General features: G+C 37.5%; 1 protein-coding gene across 1 annotated transcript in view; it reads left to right on the forward strand.

Moving 5' to 3' along the window:
• The window catches only part of Pappa2 (pappalysin 2), a 237,787-nt gene that overhangs the window by 101,993 nt on the left and 116,988 nt on the right, over positions 1–18,806 (forward strand). Inside the window, exons 7-11 of the mRNA XM_036202723.1 lie at positions 233–722; positions 3,531–3,659; positions 8,593–8,684; positions 12,232–12,425; positions 14,509–14,655. Coding sequence (XP_036058616.1) covers positions 233–722; positions 3,531–3,659; positions 8,593–8,684; positions 12,232–12,425; positions 14,509–14,655 — 1,052 coding nt within the window. The remainder of the gene's footprint in view (positions 1–232; positions 723–3,530; positions 3,660–8,592; positions 8,685–12,231; positions 12,426–14,508; positions 14,656–18,806) is intronic.

An 18,806-nucleotide genomic window follows, 5' to 3' on the forward strand; every position in this document is an offset into this window, starting at 1 on the left:
TAGTTATTCAAATGATAGATCCTCAAGGAGAAAGCTGGATGGAGATGATTGACAGGACTGGTCATATATGAATCTTTTTAAAAGAGAACACTTAAGAGATAATCCACAAATTGATGGGCTTTCTATAAGAACTCTGAAGTCTTATTCATCCTCTGTCTGCTGATATGGGCTAATGCTCTTTCTCATTCATTTAATGGTGGTTCCTGATGCATCTTTTCTCTCATTTCCCCAGGGCCTCCTGATGTGGACCAGCCCTGTGAGCCTAGCTTGCAGGCTTGGAGTCCTGAGCTCCACCTGTACCACATGAATATGACTGTGCCCTGCCCAGCAGAAGGCTGTAGCTTGGAGCTGCTTTTCCAACACCCAGTCCAAGCTGATACCCTCACACTCTGGGTCACTTACCTCTCCATGAATTCCTCCCGGGCACTCTTTGACATAGAGATCTTGTTAGAACTCAAGGAATCTGTACACCTTGGTCCCTTAAACACTTTTTGTGACACACCACTTACCATCAAACTCCACGTGGATGGGAAAGTCTTGGGAGTCAAAGTCTACACCTTGGATGAACGAATGGAAATTGATGCTGCTCTCCTGACTTCTCAGCCCCATAGTCCCTTGTGTTCTGGATGCAGGCCTGTGAGTTATCAAATACTCCGGGAGCCTCCTTTTTCCAGTGGCTTGCCCATGGTGGTGACACACCCACACAGGAAGTTCACAGACATGTAAGTTGGTCAACAGAATCTTCCAAACCATGGGACTTCCAGGACTTTTTTTCAATTTGGTTGTCTTTGCTTCTACTTTTTAATATTCTGCTATGCTTTTGAAGAAAATTATTTCCCAGAAAAAAGAAAGAATATGCTTTGACTGCTAACATCATCATTATGATGATGGAGAAGTTTGTGGATGAGGTCTTTTAGTTGAGTGAGTGGAATTGATACTAAAGTTGAACAGAATAAGATTTTTCTGTCTTGAAGCAATGTTGTTTTGGATTCCTTCTTGTAGCTTTACAATAATCTAGCATAACTTCCATAATTTTCAAGTTATAGCCAATTATTCTATAGCTACACTAAAAGATCCCAAGTCTCTCAGATGTTAAACATGGCTTCATGATTCATCCATATGTATGTTCACTTTTCCTGCCTTTTCTTATTCCCCCTCTTCATTTCTTCTTTCTTTTGTTTCTAATTTTCACTTATTTTATTTAAAGTCTTTCCTTTGACATTTAGTGAGTTCTGTGCTCCTGACACAGTATGCTCAGTGTTGGAGACAAGGTTAGAGGTCAGAATTTAATGTCTGTGTTTGATGCTGCTCTAGTCAAAGGCAAATCCCCCCACTTCAGCATCTTCTTAGAGACTGACTGGAGGGCACAACAATAAAGTTTTATCAGAGTGGGTCCTATTAGGTGATTTTTGCCATATTAGAAATGATCAAATTACAGTAGAAAACTTTATTTAATTATTCTATGCATGGGCTGGGTGATTTCCTCTGGCTTGCTTGCTTGATCCCAGGATGACATCACACACATATTGGGGCCCTAGCTGAGACAGCTGATGTGGCTGGGGATGTGAGGATGCTTTTCCTCATGAACACTCAAGCCCTGTTGTGGGCTACTTCTCATGGATGAATGGCTGTTTCTAGGAGAGTTCCTTGAAACAGGATGGGCAAATTCCCCACTTGTAATTTTCAAGTCTCTGATGGAAATTACTCTTGATACTGTTCCATGAAGTTACATAAAAAGTTTCAGATTCAAATAATGAACTGCCTTTCTTCAAAAGGAGAGACAACTGTCACACAAACCTTACAGGTGTACATCCTGGCTGAGGTAGGCATTTGGCCACCCACCACAGCTATAAAACCTAGCTATAAAACTTCAAAATGTCCAGTTTGAGCTCCAATACATTCTTCTTTCCATGGTTGTTCTCATCTTTGCCATCAGAAGATTGAAAAGTGGCAAAAATATAAATATATGTAGAATGCAGATAATGAGGTGGATTAGAAAGAAAAATTAACATGATTTAGCAGCTGTAGCCAAGCAGTTGATACAGTGTTTGTTATATAATGATATTCACATATAAATGTTTAAGGTCAGTAATATCCTTTTTTATAAATAGAAAACTAAGCTTGCCCTACACTCATTTGCTGAACTAGTAGATGGCAGTCCTGGGATTCAAACCCCATTTCCAACTGACTCCATCTTTTTCCCTCAGTAGAATACTGCCTTTCACAGACTCACTCAGCTCATGAGAGGCCTGAGGTACCTGCTGCTATGTTTTCTCCATAAGAAGAGTAAATGCACAATAATATTTCCATCCAATCCTTTTCCTAGCCAAAGAGCCATGTAAGACTTTAAAGTATGGCTAGACAAGAAGAAACCACCCCAAAGAGAAACCAACTGCTGGCATTGATAGGGATAAAATTGAATTTGCTTTAGAAATAGCATCTGGCACTCCAAGGAGAGGGTTCCTTTCTCAAAAGGGAAAACTAATTTGGAAATTTAAGAGTCCTTAATATTTAGGTGTCTTTCCTATTAAAATACCTAAAAGCCAATTCAGATGATTTTTAAAGGTATTTTGGAAACCCCAAATTTCCTGTTTGCTGGTTGCTACATCAGCTTGTGGGGTGGTGGCTCTGTGGTTGCTTTAAATATTCCATTAAAGAAAAGATAATTTTGGCAGGAGATTCACACTGGCCACTCATGGCAGTCCCAATAATTCTTTGAGATCATGTTCTCCTAAATACTTGCATCCTATCTTGACTTGTTTGGTACTTTTCCAATAAGGACAAGCACTGGACAAAATTAAAATGAAGCAGAATTTATCTTTGAAACCAGCAGCCCCATTCATGAGCCCTTTTCCGACTCAATAAATGTCTTGTCTCAATGCTTCCTACTTAATCAATATACCAGGGACCAGAGAGTCTGATAAAATTCCTTCTATCTTTCAGGTCAACTTACCAACTCTGTTCTCGGTATTTGGAGATAAAGACCAGTTTAATGTGTCTCTAACTGGGAATTTTTACCTTTTTTATGTAGTTGTGAACTATATTCTTGTGTTCTTACTTCTATGAAATACTTGTTCCAGTCTTTTCAATGCAAGCATTCTCTTTTAAGGAAGCTGATCCACAAATCCAAGAAGGGGCTTGACTGAACCCACAAACTGAAATTCTAAACCTCACTTAGTTGAATTACTTTAAAAATATAGATTACGGGTTTTTCAAAAGTTGCTCTATATTATCTTGGTTAAAAACACTACATGCCATCCTCCTAAATTCTCAAGGACTGTTACCTTAAGTGTTAACTCACCAAACACTTACTAATATAATACATTTACGAGTGTAGAACATATGGGTCCAATAGAGATGAATGTGAGGATGCTCATAGAATTTAGCCCTCATCTTTGTTTCAGTCAGTTGGCATGTTTCACATTTTGTTTCACATAATTGTTTCCTTAAACTCATGTGAACTAACTGCAAATGACCCAGGGCACTCCACTTTGCAGATGTGATCATCACAAACTCATTGGTTTCCACAGGGAGGTCACACCAGGGCAGATGTATCAGTACCAAGTTCAAGCTGAAGCTGGAGGGGAACTTGGAGAGGCTTCACCTCCTCTGAGCCACATTCATGGAGGCCATTACTGTGGAGATGGGAAAGTGGCAAGGTAAGTCATGTGTGTGCAAGACAGTGTGAGCTCGGTTGTGCTCAACTGCTCAAAGAGGCGTAGCCCTCTATTTGAGCTTGACTTAGCTTAAAAATGTGTAGAAGCAAGGGACTGCATAAGTCTCATGTAGAAATTCCAAAATCTGGGGTCTTGAGAGGTCGCTGACACCTCTGCATAGTTTGAAGGAGACCCACTTTTATTCAATATGGTCCCTGGGTTATTGAGATATTTGGGCTGGTTCTCTGGGGCCCCCTTGAGGTGCCAGTGAGGAACTGCAGGGCAGTTGAGGTAGGGAAGGAATTAATGGAGACAACAGTTAAATAATGATGGAGGATAACATTTAGACCAGTGTCTGCTTGTTCAGTTTAGAAGGTGGATACGATTGGTGGGAAGGGAGTTACTCCACTTACTATATATATATTTTTTTAAGCATCACCAAGGCAGAGTTATAATGATTCCTTTGGTTCTTTAACATCCTGTGATCCTCTTCCTATTAGCCTGTGTTATCAGATTGGGGAGCAAATTCATCTGGTTTGCCTGGAAGTTGTCCAAGTTAAGTACTGACATATATCCAGTCCTAGGAAACCCAGGCCAGTTGGTCAATACTTATCTAACTTATCCTTCATACTCATCTAAGCTACACTTACATAAAGCTGCTGGGAGTGGGGATCTGGGAGGCAAAGTATGATACATTGCCACATTCTGCATATTATTAAGATGGCCTTTTTTTTTTTTTTTTAAAGTTTCTCAGACCAGGAAAATATATACTGAACCCTATATCCTTTTGTAGGATTCTATCTGACTAGTGATCACTGAACATTGTTTATCTTGGTCTGCTGAGATCCTCAAGCTATGGTATAATCCTATTCCATTGTACTAAAGTACAAACACTACATATTATTTCCCATATGAATACAACATAAATCACTTAAATATCACTTAAAAATCACTTGTTCGTCCTTGCTCCTTCCTAGCTCATCCTCAGTATGCTTCTTATGCCATTCTCCAATTATGGCTACCATGAGGCCTTAGCCTTATTTGCCTGGGCTACTGGGTCTCACAAAGTCCCATGTCAAAATGTACTTCGTAAGCTCCTGTTTGCATTCTTTGGCTGCCCAATCAGTACTGTTGTCCAGGGGAAGGTATTTCAGAATCCCAGCTATGCTTCAGCTTGGGGAACCCCAATACACAAGGCAAAGGGAGTCACATAAGTGGTTTAACCCATTTGGTTACAGATAAAAGACTGTTAAGCTAAGCACTAGGGAGGGCCCTGAAATTTGGAGCAGGGCTCATTTAGAAGTTGATTTTCTCAATATGTGCTGTCCACCTACCATTTGAACCATGTGGCACTTGGGACTTCAAAATGTGGTGAATGCAACTAAGATGTGCAATATTTATTTTAATTTAACTTAAGGCAATTTAGTTCTAAAACTGAAACTCAATTTAGTTGTTGGAAAACCTTTAAGAATAGCTTGAAAGTTTGAGATAACTTGAATAGATGAATTGACTTTTTCAACTACAAATATAAAATTGAAATAAAGGTGAAGTATTTGAAGTGAGATGTAAGTGAAAATGAATTTTAAATGCAGTAGACTTCAAGTGTTTGGGATACAAAAGGAATGTTACATGTCTCATCAATTATTTTATATTGATTAAAATTCAAATGGTAATGTCTTAAGTACCCACAGATCGATGAAATACAGTTATTATAGCTAACTTTATCTATTATTTTTACTTTCTAAGTGACTACTAGACATTTCAAAATTGTATGGATGACTCTCAATAGATTTCTACTGGGCAGCACTGCACAAAATGATATGCAAAATGCTTATGCTAATTGTTTAAATTGTCTTCAAAATAAAATTGTGAAGTTGCCTCTTTCCAAGGTTATGACCTAGAACTCAGACAGGGAAACATTGGTGTAGACCAGTGGTTCTCAACTTTCCTGATGTTGTGACAATTTAATATCATTCTTCAGGTTGTGGTGACCACCCCAATCATAAAATTGTTTTTGTTGCTACTTCATAAGGGTAATTTTGCTACTGTAGTAAAAAATAATGTCAATATCTGTGTTTTCCAATGGTCTTAGGTGACCCCTGTAAAAAGATCGTTAGACCCCCACCCCCAAAGAGGTCGTGGCCCACAGGTTGAGAACTGCTCATGTAGACCAGTCCTTTCTCCATACATGAGTAAACTAGGAATGAGCCTTTGAAATATTTCCTGAATATCACACAGTAGATTAGGTGCCTGGGACAGTCTCTGATGAACCATATTGTCTTAGTATGGAAAGAATGTGAAGGGGCTAGAGAGATGGCTCAATGGTTAAGAGAACTAGGTCCTCTTCCAGACGACCTGAGTTCAAGTCCCAGAACCTGTAAGCGGGCTCACATTTGTCCAAAACTTCACTTCAAGGGGATCTGACACTCTCTTCAGGCCTCCATGTGTATACAGTGCACTGATATACAACCTGGCAAAAACATACATTTAAGTTATAAATAAATAAGTCTTAAAAAGATCATTCAAAAATCTATGACATAGGTGTATATATGAGGTAGTTTGGGGAGAGAAAGAATGTGAAGTTTTTAAAATATTTTTTCCAGTTCTGGGGATTAAAACCAGGCTTTCCATAAACTGGGCTAGTGTTCCATTACTCAGCCACATTACCATCCCCTCATAATTTCTTTTTTTAAAAAATATATTTATTTATTTATTATGTATATAGAAGAGGGCGCCAGATCTCATTACAGATGGTTGTGAGCCACCAGGTGGATGCTGGGAATTGAACTCAGGACCTCTGGAAGGGCCGTCGGTGCTCTTAAGCTCTAAGCCATCTCTCCAGTGCCCCCTCATAATTTCTTCAACTATACTTTTCCTTTGTTTTCATTCCTGTCTTCAGTTCCATCTTACAACTTAAAATATGATTACTGTGTTCTTGTGTCTGTACCTTGGTTTTAATTTATTTATAAGCATTCTCATTTTAATTCAACTTTAATCCATCCCCATAGTGACCTTTGAATAATGGTTGGAGTTATTTGTGATAATCTTGGTCTGACAACCTTTTAGAATTCCAGATTTCTTTATATATGGAGCTATTGGACATATTGAAAAGTAAAGGAGGAAAAACTGTAAGCCAAAACCATTTTATAATCGCCAAATCTTATTTTTTCCACAGAAGTTTTGATTTAATTTTGTTCTATTTTGTTCTCATAACATGCTTTATGAAAGAAATCTCACTGTAGACTAACTTACCTACCTTGACCTACAATTTAGTCATCAACTAAGGTTCAAAGATGACATTTTCTTTTTTCCCTGTAATATATGGTATATGCCACTAGGTGGTAGTAGGAAGTAAGAACAGCGACTTGAATCCTGGCTATGCCATTGATTAAGACAGCCACAAGGGCGCTTCTTAAATCTTCTATTTATATATAAACAGGAAATTGAACTCTGCAAAATATGACTTTTATAACTTCACCTGCATAAAGGAAAACGATTAAATGTAAAATTATTTTTTAAAAAAGCATCAGATAAAATGAATAGAAAATAAAATGACACACATGGGCAGACCTTCTCACCAATTAGCTATTCCTGTTTTGATAGCTTTGTTTGTGAGAGAGGATCTTTCTTTCTACCCAAGGCTGACTTGGAATATTCTATGTGTTTCCAGAGTATGGGTGCCTTTGTTCAGGAAAATCAGCTACTGTTTAAAATTGTCAAAGGTTTTTAATTAAATTTATTAAATGCTTTTAAGTAAAAATATTAAAAATGCACACAATACCATGTGATGGTTTTGATATAATGTTTAAACAGGTAAAACATATCCATCTCTTCACATATCACTTTCTTCCAGTAAAAATATTTCAAATTCTCTTTTCCAGTTTCATGAATACACTATACATATTTGTTTTAGTCAGTCCATTGAGCAAAAGCACACCAGGACTTGCTCTGTGTAATTGTAACTCAGAACATCTCAATGAACCTTGCCCCATCACTTCCTTTTCTCTGCCCTCCTCCATCTCTGTTAATCACCATTCCATTTTCAAGGTGTATGAGGTCAGCTTCATGCATCCCCCATATGAGCAAGGTCACGGGATACTTCCTTTATGTGCCTACTTAATTTTTACTCAACACAATGATTTCCAACCCCATCTATGCTTTCCCAAATGACTGAATTCTATTTTCCTTTGAGGCCAGATAGTATTCTACAGGAGATGTGTCACATTATTTTTCTCCATCCATCAGCTGATTGACACTTAGGTGGTCTCATTCATCTCTTGGTTACTTTGAATAATGCTGCAATGGACATGGTAGTACATATATCTCTTTGACATACTAATTCCATTTCTTTTAGATATACCCAGGAATGGGTTTTCGAGATTACTTATTAACCCTTTGTATGTGTGTGTATGTGAACGTTGGTGTGTGTTTGCTTGTATGTGTGTTGTCCTAGTCAATTTCTTTCATCCATGTTTTATAATTTGCATTGTAAATTGGGTCACCTTCTTGATTTCTATTTCCTGTAATTAATTATTAGCATATTACAATGCTACAGAAGTTTTTGTAAATTACTATAGCTAATAAATAAATTAAGCAAAGCTGAAAGTTACAAATCAGCTACTTCTAAGACCCCATTTATCACAGGGCCAGTGAAGATCTCGCCAGGCACACTTCTGAGCCTCCCACAGGGCTTGCCCAGATGTTTCTGTGCCATAATAGACTTGGTTTCTAGAAATTCCTACAACCTACTGACCATGTTAATCTACCATTTTGCTAAGCTCACATCTACTTTAAATATTTATTTTTGAATATTTCCTGTAAATTATTATTTTTTTGTACAGCCTTTAATTTTTAAAGCATAAGGAGGAATTTAAATGAACGAACGGTAGCTGAATGAGAAAGGTCGTTTTATGGGTGTTTAAATGTGTATTTCTAGGAATAAGGGAGAAATGTGCGATGATGGAGACCTGTTGGATGGAGATGGGTGCTCAAGAGCATGCAAACTAGAGGAAGGCTTCAATTGTGTGGGTGAGTCTAGGGGATTATGTCTTACTTTTAGAGATATAACTGTATTGTTTTGTGAAGTCTTAAGGGTCCCGCAGCTTATTGATAATTAAAGCAGTAACACCAAAAACTACATATATAGTAATTAAATTTTCACTTAAACCTTTAAGAAACTAAATGGAGGCACAAAAGGCTTAAAAGATTTCTTTTTGCTTATTTACCTGAAAGTTCTAGTTAGAAATTGAGCCAAAGGATTGCAGATCTACAATGCTAGACAGATTGTACTGGTCCCCACCTTGACGGTACCAGGACATTGTCTTGAGTCCTCACACATATGCCAAAATGCCAGATAAGCAGAACAATAATGTAGATTCTGCATAAAAATTAAGGTCAGGGAGTGTTCTAAGCCAGAGGAGAAGCAAGCCTCTTGATGTCTATGTTTAATAGATGAGATCATAGAGGCCAGCAGAGGGTCCTGGTGTTTCCTGTCCTGGGGAATGAGTGGTGATCATTTATAAATAGATGACGTCATATCTAAACCCTTAGTATTAGAGGTAGCACACAATGTTCCCCCTAGTTATAATGAACATATTGTGAACAGGTTCCTCAGAGGCAAACTACTTCCCTTCCCATACATTGTGATGATTGTCTAGAGTAGAACCCCATATCAAAGTCGTTTTAAGTATCAGTGCATGTCCTTGGCTCTTAAGACAATATAGCATATTACAATGTATAAAACTCATTATGGATTCAATATGACACAACACATACAGATGCTTTGGCTCTCCAGAGCCAAAGCTGAGCCAGAGAAAATTAGTATCACCTATTGGTCTGTCTCGCTACCCGCGCATCCAAACAACAGTCCATGGTGTACCATGTACTAAGTAGTATAATATTTTGTATTTAGTGCTTGTGGGGTACATTTCCCTTCTAGGAGTACATACTAGGAGTGGCTGGAGTCCAGCTTTGCTTTCAGAGAGGTCACTTCTACAAAATCCTGACATATGGGCATGCAGCTTTTGCTTACATAATTCTGGCAATGAAAAATGTACACGAAACAGACAAGTCTATTTAACAATGGCCTTACTTGTTAAAATTTTCTTCCCTCCTACTTTTCAGTTTGTAAACTGAGTCTCAGACCATCTTACCAACTCATCTAGAGGCATCCAAGGCCCCTGCCAAGCCTGCCCTGAAACTTAACTTTCCTTATATTCAATCAAGTGAGTTTTCTTACTCCGAAGCTCCAGAGGATACATTTTTTTCCTGTTTTATTTGACTACCATTCAGATATTTGAAATGCCTCTTCACTATTCTCCTTTCCAATCCAAACATCCCCTCATGTGATTAGGTTTCCAGACCTTTCCTATTTACCTCAACCTGGCACGCTTTGTCTGGTCAATGCCCAGAAAGGAATCCAATAGCCCAGATGTGGTCTGGCTGTGTGGAGTGCACAGAACCAATAACCCCCCTCTTTTGTGCACAAGTATTTGTTAATGTCACCTCTGTTTGTATCATTTCTTCTTGGTAGCCACATAGTGGTCACATACTGAAAATAAACACACATTCTCTGGACACTGTGCCATCTCCAATGCAGCTCAAGTCTCATTTAACTCAAGAACAGCACTTGAGTTGTTTCTATCACATTTGATCCTTTGACTCATATTTTCTCCGCCTTTAACTCCAGTAAGACTATATCTCAATTACTTTAACTATACTTAAATGATATATTTAAGCTTATGTTTAAGTTATTGACTGGGTTAAATTGATGTGGTATATTCCACTATTAGACATCTTTTTTGATGAATACATTTATCATATGCTAAGCGTATGATTTTACTCCATTGCTTTTCAAAAAATTAGATTGGAAAGAACCATTGGAAATGTGATTTTAAAGTGGTCTATTATTTTCTTATGGAGTTGCAAAAGACATAATGTTTTTTATTTTGTGGTTAAAAGAAAAAAACCAAGAAATAAGAAGGAGCAGCCCCTGAGTTATAGATAGAAAATATACTATCTATGTATATAATTGTTATAAATAATATCAAAGACAGAGAGAGACAGACAGCTTGCTCTTCTGGGACTCTTGCTTCAAGTGTACATGTGCTGGAAGAGAGGGTAAGGGTGCCATACATTTGATAGAGTACAGATGAAAGCCTTAAATGGGCTTAGAAGCATGTCCTGTAGAGGGTGGCTTACACTGGCATGCAGAAGTAGATTTTACCACAGAAGGGTCTTACATAGGAGGCAATTACTAAGGAACATAATAGCGGTATGTTGGTGAGCATCTGACAAACTACCAGAATATCTCTGTGGAATTTCTGTGAAGAAGAAAAAAATGAAAAAGCATGCTATAACAATGATAAATCTTAGCAATGGTTTTACTGAGTCAGTGCTGAATAGTGTGGATTTGTTTTGAATCTTAGTTCTATTTCAGTGTCCTGCTACTTTAAGTAGAAATAGGAAATTGGGTTGGGCTTTGACATTAATTGTCCTACATTTTGGTAGAACTTCATAGATGGTTTTATAAGTATATCTCAGCTTCCCACATTGAAGGAAGCCAGTTTACAAAGGAGCAGTCCTGTCCACCTTGTAGGAACTGCCCTGTGTGGAGGCCTGGAACTTCCCCCATACATTTAAATTCATCTTCTGCCATCAACCGTTTCCCCCAAATATTCCTATCTTGTTTGTCTGCTCTGCTTCAGGATGAGGTGGTACAAGGTACAAGGCTGAGGTGGGAATGGGCCCATACTGTGTAGGTCTCACTCAAACAAAGCGCCATAGATTGTGAGGGTCACTTTTCAAGCCACATGCACTTATTTAGACTTACATTTCTCATGTAGAAAACAAGCAATCATAGTAACAAGAAAACTAAAAACTTCATGGTTGTCCTAAGCTGAGAGAACTGATGCCTGTAAGGCCTGGAGTCTTCCCAACACATTTTCTCACAGTTTGAGTAGTTATGTGCTCAGACAAAAAAATCTCAGTTGCAAGAAAGACTGTAAAAAAGAATATGCTTTGATGAAGAATCCCCTTAAATAATTGAACATTTAAAAAACTATGAAGGAAATCCAAATGCATCTATATTATACTATCTATTTAAGTTTGATTTCTGCTTTTTTCTATGTCCTTTGTATTTCTAATGTACTCCCATGTTTCATTCAGCTTTACCTAAAATATCTTCCCTGGGCATGGTAGCACATGCCTGTAATTTTAATACTCAAGAGGCAAGAGGAGGAGTTCAATGCCAGCCTGGGCTACCTAGGACTCTGTCTTATTAGAAAAAAACAATACCAACAAGATAGAATCAGCTTTCTTCCTACCACCAGTTTATAGTGCATTTCCCTCTTTATCCTTCTCTCCGAAGCCCGATCTTTCCTATAACTTTATTATATTTTGCTTCTTCCCTCATATAGAGTGATCACTCTTCTCCAAGGGTGTTATGGTTAGTACTTTTGGTGGGTACTGTGCTCCCTGGTCATCACAAGATTATCTTCAGTAGGCTGGAGAAGAATTGCTTGGAACATAAGATACATAAAAAAATTCCTTAAATGTTATACATGTTTCTTGGCAGGGGAGCCAAGCCTTTGCTACAGGTATGAGGGAGATGGGATTTGTGAACCTTTTGAGAAGGAAACCAGCATCATAGACTGTGGCCTCCATACTCCTGAAGGACACTTGGACCAATGGGCTACTCAGGCTTATTCCTACCATGAAGACAAGAAGAAGTGTCCTGTTTCCCTGGTAACAGGAGAACTTCATTCAATGGCAAGTTATGTCAGATGATTGGAGTCATGACTGGTCCTAGATGCTTAGGGGGCTTGAACTTTATTAAAGATGTTAACATCCATTTTTGCCCTCACTGGGATTAGAACAAGATAACAGTAGCTGAAAAAATTCGAGATTAATCATAAAATCCTGTAACGCACATGAATACTACTTGACTTCAACAACTTTTATCCAATAACTCACGGCATATTCAAGCACCTCAAAGTTTAATACAGTTCTTTTAAACTACATTGAGGCTCTATGTGTTGGAGGATTTAGTGTAAAAGGACAAAAAGCAGCAATAAGAAAACAGAAAGTGGGGGTTGGGGATTTAGCTCAGTGGTAGAGCGCTTGCTTAGTAAGTGCAAGGCCCTGGGTTTGGTCCTCAGCTCCAGAAAAAAACAAAAAGGAAAACAGAAACAGAAAGTCTGAATTAGACAGATGGATCCATTAGTATTCCTATTATTACATGACAATAAATAAGTCACTTACCCATTTTGGGCCTTTATTTGCTACTATCTTTTGCATCTACATCTAACAGGCCAGTGTAGAGTTAACTGATATGTGTATATCAGTATATATATATATATATATATATATATATATATATATATATATAGAGAGAGAGAGAGAGAGAGAGAGAGAGAGAGTAAAAGTATGATTTGATTTAAATTAGTATTGAGGAAATGCTAGAGTTAGTTCTTAAATCAAGTGAATCCTTTCCACTGACTATCTGCCTACATAGTGGGAGATCTTGGGAAGACTTTAAGAGGCTATGTTAATGACACTGTCAAATTGAGGTTGAATATTAAAGACAAGATAAAGGGCAGTTGGCTCTTTGGGTGCCATTCCAGATGCTTTCATTGCCAAATAGACTCTTCCATCCATTGTAACAATGGGCCAAATGTCTACAGAAGCAAAAGGAAGCCCTCTGGGTATTTTAGGCCAGGATGAAATACTGTATTTTAAACTCCCACTTTGAGAAGGCATTTCTAAGTGGAGAGAGGAAGCTACTCAAGCTGCCTGTCTCAGGTGTCTCATCAAGGATGCAGGTGTCTGGATTCCAGCACCTCCATTCTTAGTTTGTAGTTTTCTTGTTGTTGCTACTAATATGGCTGTTGCTCCTGTAAGCATGAAGTCAGCGGGTGTGTGTGTGTGTGTGTGTGTGTGTTACTGGGGATTGAACTCAGGGTCTTGCACAGTCAGTAAATGCTCCCAGAACCTTGCTATCAGCTGTTAAGAGAGGAAGAAGAAAGCAGGTCAAAGGGAAGTTTGTGCATGCCAGCTGAGTGTTTGGTCATGTTTATTGGGAAAATGGCAAATTTTCTGGAAGCTCTATACTGTAGATTATCACCCATATCTCATGGTCTATTTAATTATCCCTATTTGTGGGAAACATTGAGGAAATGAACATTTACATAACTGGATAACTTGGAACAAAATTGATGTTCGTTAATGAAAAGGTGATGGGCAAGAAGATACAATGAGGCAACTAGCCTCTTCTGCCACACTCTCTTTGCCAAGTCTTGGCATCCTTCTCCTTCTAGTTCTGGTGCCCAGTGGCAAAAAGCCAGGAAAGTTGGCAATTCTGAGTTCATGACAGTTCTCTGAAGTGGCTTTTAGTCTAGCCTGAATGTCTTCTCTAAGTGAAGTAGGAGACATTTCCTGAAGTTCTGCTTCTTGGAATTTCTACCCAGCCAAACACTCCCTGCCTGCCTGATTCAGTAAGCCTCCCTCTTGGGCCAGTTGCTGATTGATAAGATCTGACCATCACTCTGGAAAGACTTGCAAAGTGAATCCTTAGATCAGTCATCTAAAGTGTACCAGAATGATTCTTTGGGCAAAACCCCATGCTGACAGTGGAGAGAAAGTTGTCCTTTGTGTTTTCTACCCTAGGAAGATACATCTTGAGGGTTATATGAATTGTTTTTGTTTGTTTGTTTGTTTTTTGCATTCTAACTTCTGCATCTAACAGTGTGATCATTAGGAATAAGAGAGAAAAGTAGGCTTTGTGTTAAAGAGCTCCTGACTTTATTTACCTCCTGCACTCCACACTTAATTTAGGATTGAAATTGCTTTTCAGATTTGTACTTCACATTATCCAGACTTACCCCCGAGTCATCTTTCTCTTGGATGGTTTCCTTGTGCCTTCAGTTTGAAGAAAGCCCAGGATGAAGGCAGTGAGCAGTCTGAAGATAACCTGCAGAAGGACAATGAAATTTGGCTCGAAGTAAGTGAGCCGAATGTCTGTTTATAAAGCCTGCAAATAGGGATGCACATATGTACATGTGTATGGGTAAAATTGGACATTTGACTGATTTATTAGAATTATTATTTCTGTTATCGCAAAGTATGTATAGCTTGAAATTATTTTCATCTTTCTTTGAAGTTTGGACTTCCATATAAATAATCACTCTAGAAAATTAACATGCAAAATTAGAAATGGATAACTCACATACATTTTAGTTATGCATATATGGGAAAGTAAAAATAACAGAGCTTCCTTTTGACTCTTTAGTTCACTATTACTTAAAACATTGGCAATATAGAGGATCAACGTGTTACATTTCTTTGCAAAAGTCTCAGAGATACCAAGGCAATTTTACCTTTGCTTGCCTTTTTCTTATGTGACTTATATGACAGAACTAGCATTTTTTTATGACTTAGTGAATTTTTTATGCCTTGCTTATATTGATATTCATAGACCAGCTCCTGACAATTCTTCTTCACTCTTTTGGTGTACACTAAACACCCCTGACAGTTCCTTTAGCATGAACTTGTTCCTTTATATTGATTCTTCTAGGAAGTCTTGTTCTTTTTGTCAAAACTACATTCCCTACTTCCGGTGACAACTTCCCCTTCACTGAGGTCCTCTACCTGCATGACTGGACTTTTGAATCGCACAATTCTTAGAGCTGGTTACTTCTTCCACCACACCATTGGCCATTGACTGGATTTCTGCTCTCTGCACTATCATTTTTCTTTGATGCATTTTCATCTTGTTAATTTTCTTCTTTTGAATATCCATTTGGTCAGATTTTCATATTTATCACTGGTGAACAATTTGAAATCACAACATGTGTATTGTTGTCTGTGTAACCCAAATAAAAGGTTCATTCGGGCAGTGAGTGAAAAGAGAAAGGACCATCAATATAAAACAGTTCTGGTCACTAAGAGATTCACATTATTAAGCCACATTAAAGTCATGACTAGCAGTGATGGGATTAGTTTACAGGTCAGAATTCAAACCCATTACTTGTGTGGAGATTTGTTGTTGTTGCAAGACTGGCAGTGAAATGTTTACTCAGTTGCTATTAATATATTATATCAACTTGATTTGAGTCATATTGGTGAGTCAGTAGTTTTAGTTAAACTAATTTTATGGCCATGATTCGTAGATATGTCGACTATGCATGTTGGAAATTGCCATGATGTATCTTCAAATTCCTACATCTTTTTTATAAATTACCTTCTTAACTAAAAAGTGTGTCTTTTTATCTCTACTAATCCCTGTATATTCCTATTTTAATATAATATTTTAAAACACACTTATCAGAATCACTTTAATGTGCTTTTGATCCCATCATTCTCTTAGTGACCCGAACTGTTTTATGTTGTCTGTCTTTTCTCTTTTCACTCACTGTCTTCTCTCTTCTATCATAATGAATGAAGCATTAACTGAACATCAGACACTGAACACCTTGCAGAGATATTGGCTGACACTATCTATATTTCAAGATAGCTTTATTGGGACATGTATAAAGGTTTAGGAAATATTTTCTCAATTAAGTAAGCAATTTTAAAGACGATTACCTCTGTTCTTATTTCTGTGAGCCCCAGTCCATTTTTTCAGTTCTTTTCATTGTTCTAAGAAATTCCCCGTGCAAAGTTTGAACTGGGTCCTCTAACTTGAAAGCCTCCAACATCCATTCCATGTCTTCAGAAGTGTGTGCCTGCCAAGGACCCCTTCAGAGTGAGCCTGTTTCTGGCCAGTCTTTGCTCCACTTACGCTCTTACTCCACACTGCTTTGCCTATTAAGAACATTTTGGAGACACAGAATGTCCAGTCCCTTTTAATGGAATTGCATTCCTTTTGAAATATTGAGCTATTGAGTCCTGACAGATTTGCTTGTTCTCAAACATTGTCATCAATCATCATAATCAATCATCATCATCATCTTCTCTATCTTATTAATTTGTACTTTTAAAATCTTCCTGCTAGAGCAAACTTTTTGTTTGGCTGTAAGCTACTCAATTATATTAATAAACAGAAATCTCAACCTGAAACTCTCTTAATACCCATCAGTTAACCACTTCTTGTAGTTTAGGTTTGTATACTAATCCTGCTCAACAAGAAATTTAAAAGAAGAGCCTTCATATTAGAGCAATCTAATCAAAGGTTACATTAGTGTGTAAAGTGTGCTATAAAACTCGATTTCATGAACCCATATGGTACCAAATAAATTATATTTGAAAATAAGATATATTAAACAAAATATTTAATAGACACAGCAGAATTTCTGGCCCTTTACTCTTTATTTTAGTATAATTTAATCTTGATTTGATACACAGATATGATTTGTATGCAGTGAATCAGAGACAAATTTATTGCATGAGTGAAAAACAACGGTACTGAAAAACATTAGTTTTGAAAACATATTTCCAAAATGTTTTATTTGCTCACATGCTACTTGCCAAAATAAAAGTTCTGTCATTTCAGCCAATTTTACTGAGGTAACAATCTCTTGCTCTTCCTTATTCTAATCTTCAACCAACAGAGCAGGAACAGAAGAATTTTCTTAGAGAGCATATAGTATAAGTCTTTTATTATTTACAACATAAAGCATATTTTAAAGTCATCTATGGTTTGCAAAATGCATATTCTTAGGTTTTTTACTGGTATCCTTACAAATCTCTGTGAGCAACAGGAGAGATGTTCCTCTGTTTCACAAATGAAGGAAGCATCCAGGCTTTGAAGTACTCACCACTAAGGAATAAAATGGTAATCAGGAAGCTCATATTCTCATGTCTTGACAATAATCTCATGAGCTCTCCCAACGCCCCACAACTCTGTTGCTCATTATTATGAAGCACCTTTAGTATGCCAAACCCAGAGCTGACCACTGGAAATTTGTAGAGCAGAGCAACAGTAGGAAGAAAGCAAAACCACAGGTGGAGATGGAAGGAAAGGTGCCCTCCCTTGTTTTATCGCATTTCTTCTACGGTTTTTGAAAGACTGTGGATCAGTGAATCTGGGTGAGAGGATTCATTCAGTGCTTTTTGTAAACTTACATACATTAGCAGGTGAGTCCCAGAAGGCATGGTTTCCTCAAGAAAATACTTTGAATGTAAGTAATGTAGGAAACAAATGAGACCATTTGAGATGCAGACACACAATAACCACTTGCTTGGTTCCCAGGGGGCGAGTCACCATGTGCAAAATCATGTATTCTTGTTGGTGTCTATGGTTCTAAATGGTCTCCAGTTTGAAATGGTTAGCAGTCCTAACAGAAACTAGCACATGTTCACAGTATTTTAAATATCAGGGTCTCCTACATCAGTTGTAAATTATGGACCACTGCCTGGAAATTCTTTCTGCACAAGCCTAAAGGCCATTAACCACAATTTCTTTCTTTTCTTTGTTTGGTATCAACTAGCTAAACACTGAACATGAGTCCCTAAGAACATGAAATATGTATTTAATTGATTAGATTTCAAATGAGTATCCCTAATACCATAGAAACAGGGAAAAACACGCTTGTTGCAATGTATTCTGTTCCACATAGTATTCAGTTTACACACTTTAAAATGATTATTTGAAAATTCAGAAATGTTAAACGTTTCAATGATATAACTAGTAAAGGCATAGATAAGATTAAAATTCAAATCCAGCACATCCCAAAGTCTGTGGTCCTTCCTACACGTTTTCTATGAAGAACCAGTTATAAAATATTTTAGGTTTATTGGCCACACGACCCATATCGTAACTGCCTAACATGGCTATTAGTATGAAGGTAGAAAGTATGTAAATGTATGTATATAAATTGTATTTTTGAAAACAGAACTTCAAATTTTATATACTTTTCATATTTTATTTGTTTTTATTTTCAGCTATTTGAAAAAAAAATATGTGTCTTAGATCACAGTCATATGCAAATAGGAATTGGGTCAGGATTGGCCCATGAACTGTAATGTGCTAACCCCTTCTCTACACCATGTTTCTAAGTTACTACTAAAGATATCCATGACTGTTTATCTTATTTCAGCACTGTGTTAGTTAGGCTTTTGTTACTGTGACAAAATGCCTGATGTAAACAGTTTAATGTAAGAAGGGTTAATTTTGTTTCTAGATTGAGAGCTTTTGGTTCATTTTGGAGCTGA

Source organism: Onychomys torridus, chromosome 11 (assembly GCF_903995425.1).
Source record: "Onychomys torridus chromosome 11, mOncTor1.1, whole genome shotgun sequence".
NCBI classification, from domain to species: domain Eukaryota; kingdom Metazoa; phylum Chordata; class Mammalia; order Rodentia; family Cricetidae; genus Onychomys; species Onychomys torridus.